This window comes from Chanos chanos, chromosome 5 (genome assembly GCF_902362185.1).
Source record: "Chanos chanos chromosome 5, fChaCha1.1, whole genome shotgun sequence".
NCBI lineage: Eukaryota > Metazoa > Chordata > Actinopteri > Gonorynchiformes > Chanidae > Chanos > Chanos chanos.
In genome coordinates this window covers 16,365,036-16,372,420 of record NC_044499.1, presented here as the reverse complement: position 1 = coordinate 16,372,420, position 7,385 = coordinate 16,365,036, and the positions used below count along the sequence as shown (strand labels likewise).

General features: G+C 39.8%; 1 protein-coding gene across 1 annotated transcript; it reads left to right on the top strand.

Moving 5' to 3' along the window:
- The first annotated feature begins 4,881 nt into the window (after positions 1 to 4,881).
- On the top strand, positions 4,882 to 6,970 carry ghsra (growth hormone secretagogue receptor a). Its single transcript, XM_030774531.1, has 2 exons — positions 4,882 to 5,659; positions 6,666 to 6,970. The coding sequence occupies exons 1-2, from the start codon at positions 4,882 to 4,884 to the stop codon at positions 6,968 to 6,970; spliced, it is 1,083 nt and encodes a 360-aa protein (XP_030630391.1).
- The last annotated feature ends 415 nt before the right edge of the window (positions 6,971 to 7,385 follow it).

Below are 7,385 nucleotides of genomic sequence, written 5' to 3'. Positions count from 1 at the left end.
ATCTATACGCAGACTTAACAGCTGAACAGAGCAGTGATCACTCACACGACAATGCCTCCGGAGGGGAGGGAACTGCTCGCAATTCTGTCAATTCCAAATGCTCATCCAATCAACTACGGTCAAGTTCCAAACTCCACCCCCCTTGCATCTCTGCTAGTTTCCACTGTACAACTTTTTCTGATGTTGGGCAGGGAGTATAGAGACAGCAGCGAGGGCAACGAGTAAACTGCCAACTGTTTGGTAATCCGTTTTACGGAGACGGTACGCTCCTATATTGACCTTCGCTGCAGAGTACATAGGTTTATGCAGAGGCGCGTATCGGGAGCAGTGACACGAACGTCACTCTCGTCTTATTCCGTGTTTATGCTCCAAGTCTTTTTACTGATGCGCATGTGTTGAATGTTTTGACTTGTAAATAACTATCCTAGCACATGCAACTCCATCGTGTTTCACTTTAAGAACCATTTCACCAAGTCATGTTCTCCAAATGCATCTTATTAATTCTAAATACTCAGTTTGGCTACAGAGGAGAAGGCATTTGTCCAACATACAGAGTACATTCAAATTCTCTGTCAGTTTTTATAAGCCTGGTAGTCTACTGAAGTGATCAAAATGGAAGAAAAATCTCGTATCTTTTATTTTTAATGATCCCTTGCAAGGTGTAAACTGACTTTTGATGAGTTTTAGGTAAACTGTCTGATCTATGTAGTGTCTGTTGTATTATATATGGACATAGTTTAATCTATTACTGTGAAATCCCACCTGTACCTCTTTCCCGTAATTGGTGGAGTGAATTTACAACGTGAGCTTCCTCGACTGAGACAAAGCCACAAACTGATTAGCAGCGTGTGTCAAATGACGGTATGGATAGCTACTTAGTGCCCCTGCCCCAAATTAATTTATGACACCTTTTTACAAGTAAAAGAGTGTAATGCAAGAGTGGTTCATGGAATGTCACCTGATAACATTATCTTTACTTATACTTAAATTCTGCTTCCCCAACGCAAATACAAAACTACCCTTAACCATAGCAGTCACTGTGGTATGGACCCAGTCGCACTGTGGTGTGCAGAATTCTGCAAGTTCTTTGGAGCTCTCACCTAACTCTCCCATTATTTCATTCATTTGCAACACCTTGGTGGTGACTCATGTAATCTCTCAACTCTAGTGTGTCTAAACAGATTCATCACTGAGAATGACAAGCTCCATGCTACTGGAAAGGACAGCTGCACTCTATTTGACTCCCAGTGGCCCCAACAACAAAGGACAAAGGAGAAGAGAAGATAGACTTCAGAGACTATAAATCACTTGTATTTTCAATTATCTGCCCTGTCTGACACGGAGCCCCTTGGACTACAGAGTGGGTAATAATTACCCCACTAGGTCCTTTTGTCTTAGACGTGCCTCTAAACTGATATATGCCATGGAGCTCACTTAATCTCAGCCATACCACGAAACACCCATCTCCTGCCATGACAGTCTTCATGTTGCCTGTGCCTGAACAATGAAGGCAACAGACAAAAACACACCCATACAAACACACACAGCAAATGATAAATAGTGCAATGATACTGTCTCAGCAGAACCAACAATTTTGTTAGTGCACAGAATAAAGCCTTAATGACATCTTTTACAGGAAAATATGATGCTTTATGTCACAATTATAAACAATTTTGATGGGCTGTGCACAGTTCAATACAGAAAGGCAATTTCCATATGCATTAATGAAGGGTATGTCTCTAAGATGTGTAAATGGGCAGATCTGTGTTATTGTGTCTCCACATGCACAAATGGAAATGGAATGTTTTGTGATGTGCACTTATATACAAGTATATATACAAGGAAACAGTATATGTTGAGGCATACTCTTGCACACATGGATCCTGTAAACCAGAGTCAGCCTCACAGATCAGGTGAGATAGATGCAATCACAAATACAGGCTACAAACCGTAATTAAAGGCTCTACTAGTTATACGTGGTATATAACAGGTAAAATGTCTGACTCAGTAGCTACTTGGCATGACATTTTTATCCTCTTTAGAAGATGTTGCAGAACACACTTTTCAGTTTGAATTTGTGCTCTGTAAACACATGCAGTTCTTTGCTGAAGATGAGTTTTAGTCACTTAGTGTTAATTCTGACATTGTAATTGTTGATTTACTACAGTTCTGTTTTTAAGTACAAACTCCGGGCTCTACAAAATAACAAGTTCTCCCTCCAGTGGTTTAATTTACACATTACACCTTGCAGATCCCTTCTCTTCCCACTGTGTGGAGCTATCATAGATGTACTACTGACCAAAATGCAGCAATTGTACATTTACTACTATGCAGAACCACTACTATCTATTTTGAATACAGGGTATTTGTCTTATAAGTGCTTGTAATGGAGAAGATTTATTAGCATTTATTTATTTATTTGTTAGTTTGTTTATCTATTTTACACATTCTTAACACTGCTTGAATTATTTGGCCACGTGTCTCTGTTCAACTCTTCCATTCTTGGGACGGTTCCAAAATTCATATCTTTGGTCACATATCAACCTCATATATAAGTCATGCATTAATTTCATTTTTTTAATTATATATATATATATATCTTCTCTCCAGGGTAACAAATGAAACGCCCTTTGAGCTTGAGCAGTGTTCCACTATCCACTGATGTTTCAGATGGTCTATGTGCATGATTGCTTCAATGCTGACGTTTATGGCATTTAGCAGCTGTTATTTACTCAACTGGGGAAGAGGGCTGATTGTGGAGGAGCAAATTATAACTATCAGTATAAGCAGGTTCTAAGCACTGCCTCTCTACAGGCCTACCACATAGAAACAGTGACATGTCAGTAAAACAGACATAAACAGGTTAAGATAAACACAGAGAATACATTTGGAACCATGACATGACATAATATTTGTGTATTAACGCCAGTATAAATGCAAAGATTCAGCAGCTCATCTGTCATTACAGGTAAAATAGCCTATTACTTTATGAGCGGATCATCTGCTGAAAACACGTTTATGACTGAAGACTTTGAACCGGATATGATTAACCCCACGCCCTAAACTAAGTGCTAAGATCTGAACAACAAAAAAGTTTTTCTTAATAACATGAATTCAAAATCACCACTAAGTTCAAAGATGTATTGGCTCAACACACTACCCTCTTAACAGAAAGCTCTGCAACAGTCACAAAAGCAGGATCTGAACAGAGAACATATAATATTAGGATGATTCACAGTAAGCATTTAATAATTTTAAAACTGTTTTTCGAAAACAGCGGAGTGTGGTATGCTAAGAGACGACACACGAGCTTATTTTTCTAACATTTGCCAGTACATTCATCTGCCTTTTTGAACATTGTACCTGAATATCATTTGCAACTGAGTTTCGTTTTACAATGCTTAACCCACACAGCACTGACTTATTACTCGCCTCTTTCAATGATGACTTTGTGTATTCTTTAGGTGCTTGTCGCTGAATCCGACAGGTGTATCCGCCATGTACGATTCTTGATCACAGAACCTGGATCTGGCGTCTCCTCTCTGAGGTCTAAGTGCGAGCTGTCTTATCAGGTCTTAGCAGAGATGATCACACACTCTCTCACCACGTGATCGTACCAGTGTAACACAGCAACTTTAGGCCACCTGATGCTGCTGCATACATTCAAATGCCATTGCTGATGACATATGGCTGTCCTAACTGTGAATCAAGTTCAGTCATTGCGTAATTGAGTCATTGTACGCAAACAGTGGTCAAGACACATGTCGCTTGGGATGCTTTTTAGAGACGTTCAACGTAAAAAAATCCGATTTATGTGTATATGATAAATTGAGACAAAAATGTCGAATATTTGTATGTTCTGAAATATTATTGAAATATATCGTCTCAGTCAAGAGCAGGACTATACAAAGCCATTAACTAACTAAAGGAACGATGTGGTATGCGGTCATCTGGTCTTACCTTTTAATCTGTTACAAATGTAGACCCTTAAAATCAGTACATTTAATTAGTCTTATCTAGTCTTTCCCCTATTAAATGCACTACTGTTAGTCGGCAAAAAGTTGAATGTCACTTCAGGACTGGCTTGTTAAAATGCCTGGGTAACGTCCTTTGAAACGTTCTCAATCTTGCCACTAGATGGTATCACGAGACTGATACTACTACTCACCTTAGTCTCAGCACCGGAACACTACATATCTCGAGTATTTTTTAATGACGCTTTTCAGGTTTAGTTTTCAATGGAGGTATGAAGGTTAGCATAGCATATTCACCACAATTGTTTCACATATGGCATAGACAGTCACAGTTTCTTGTGACAAAGTAACTCAGTTACAAAATGCATGCGTGCTTGCGCGTATTCATTAACTAGCTATACGCATCAGACATCACGCTCAACTAATCAAACAGGCGCAATAACATGACATCCCTCTGAGCATCTCATCTGCCATGCCTTTCGCTCTTCCCACTCAGAGCACGTCCTCAAACAATTTCATCATTCATAAGGAAACTGTATTTCGGAATGGTTCAGACTTACATGGTTTTATGCCAGACGGCAAGCTGAGACGCTTCATGAAGTTTTCTTTAAATTGTTCCCGTTCCTAAAATAGCTGTGCTCGAGAGACACGTTTTTCAATGTCTTTTAATGCCCCAAAAATGCTTTAAAAAGCGAGAAACCGCCTAATGCATCCAGACGGCTGTTTTTACACTTTCTTATTTATCAGGAAGGAATTCACAGAGAAGTGCCTTATGTTTGGTTTTACACGCTGATGTACCCTGGGGATAACAGCGATGAGGAGTCAGTGGCGCGACTGTCTCCCCAAGGTGTCACACAGTGGAGAACAGAAGTCTGGTGCTTTCACAGCGAGTGGATGAGCTCTCAGCATGCAGGGCTGGGTCAATCATTCCAACTGTTCTTTAAACTGCAGCTGGGATGAGAACACAACTTACTGGGGAGTCGAGCCCCCGGTTACCATTTTCCCCATTCCGATCCTTATTGGGGTGACTGTCACCTGTGTCTTTTTCTTCGTCGTGGGAGTCATGGGGAACTTGATGACAATTTTGGTGGTCACCAGGTACAAGGACATGCGAACAACCACCAATCTCTACTTATCCAGCATGGCCTTCTCAGATTTACTCATTTTTCTTTGCATGCCCTTGGACTTGTACAGGATCTGGAGGTATCGACCGTGGAATTTGGGCGATATACTTTGCAAGCTCTTTCAGTTTGTCAGTGAATGTTGCACCTACTCTACTATTCTAAACATCACTGCTCTTAGTGTAGAGAGGTACTTTGCTATTTGTTTTCCTCTTAGGGCTAAAGTGGTGGTGACCAAAGGTCGTGTCCGAGGAGTTATCCTCGTTCTATGGATAGTATCTTTCTTCAGCGCAGGACCTATATTCGTCCTCGTTGGTGTTGAACACGAAAACGGAACTAATTCATGGGATACGAGTGAATGTAAAGCAACGGAATATGCCATTAGGTCCGGACTCTTAACAATTATGGTGTGGGTATCAAGCATCTTTTTCTTTCTGCCAGTGTTCTGCTTAACTGTGCTGTACAGTCTAATAGGGCGAAAACTGTGGAAAAGAAAAAGAGAGACCATTGGACCAAACATTTCAAATCGAGAAAAGAACAACAGGCAAACGGTGAAAATGTTAGGTAAGCGTCCTTTTTCCAAGAATGATTTCATCAGACACCTCTAATCAAGTGTTAAATATGCTACGTGCAATTGCTATTACGCACGGGCGCACAGATTTTACGCACACCGGTCTCACTTGTCATCGGCTCTGTTGTGCAACTTGTTTTTCAGAAGTTGTCATTATGGAAGCGTATGCTAATATCGTGCTACCTGTGTGCTTCGTATGTCCACGAGGTCCGTGTCGCACACGTCAAATGTCTCAGGAAAGATTCAGCCGTATCTTTATTTCAAAGAAATTTATCACCAGAGCTGTTATACGTAAAACGAAAGGTGCCTTTGTTTGAAAATCTATTAACAGTATATAAATATGCACTGATATTAAAGCTAGAATAGAATAACACACATACAATCGTGCATATCACTGTGGTGGTTCGGAATTTCATTTTTAAGGAGTTGGTGACGTTCCACACTGTTACAGATCATTCTTTTAAGTGATTCAAATATATTAAGATTATAGCTTAACTTCTCATCAGCTCTGATAAGTAATCATCGTGACAGAGGTGCCTGTATAACAACGCCATGTTATTATTATTGTTATTATTATTATTATTATTATTATTATTATTATTATTATTATTATATGCCTTCCCTTATATTACTTGACTGTCATATGACGATCCAAAATAGACTGTAGCAGTGACTAAGTAACTATAGAAGGAAGATATAGAGGTATATAGACACAAATATGTTCATTATCAAAATGAACATACTACCTCAAAGTGGACATTTCATTCATGCCCACAAGTACAAAAGCTAGATCTTTTATAGGTAAGACAATTGAAAATGGTCGCCCTGTATCAGAAATAAACGACACCGAACGAAGGCCATGATACACACATTGACTCCACCTCTCTGGGGGACATTGCATTACTTCATGTTTTATGCGAAAGTATTTAATTTAAAATCTTAAAATTACGGTCAACTCTATTTTTTTCTTTTTCTTTTTTTTTTTTGTTTCTATCACAGCGGTGGTGGTGTTCGCTTTCGTGCTCTGCTGGCTTCCCTTTCACGTCGGTCGCTACTTGATCTCCAAGTCATCAGAGGTCGGCTCTCCTGTGTTGTCTCTCATCAGCCAATACTGCAACCTCATTTCTTTCGTACTCTTTTACCTCAGTGCTGCGATCAACCCGATTCTCTACAACATTATGTCTAAGAAGTACAGGAGTGCGGCTTGCAAACTTTTTGGGCTTAACAGGACTCAGCGACGCACTGCTTCTTCAATCAAAGGCGAGAGTTCTCCAGGTTGGACAGAGTCAAGCGTGAGCTTGTGACTGACACCACTCAGCTGTAAACAGTAACCGTTCGGTCTGCAGTTTTGCAAGAAACGCAACTATTTTTTTATATCATACGCTTTTACTGAACTTGACTGTCCAGTATATTTTCATTCTTTGAAACATCAGCAACAGTTTGGAAGCAGGTGATGAAACAAATATTTAGAAAAAAGAAAGGTACATGCATTACAATACAAGCTGAAACTGGGCATGAAAATTAATGTGTGTATAGCTTGAAAATATCTGTGTACAGTAAAGTATGTCTGCGTAGGAGGCAAGGTGGATGAATATCGAAATATTTAGCAGGTCCTCTCAGAAAACTTTCAGGGAGTGTCTTTGATGCACCTGTACTCCCTAAAAATCATCTTAATTGGACCCATCTCTCTTTTCCCATCATTTACCAATAGTAACTGCA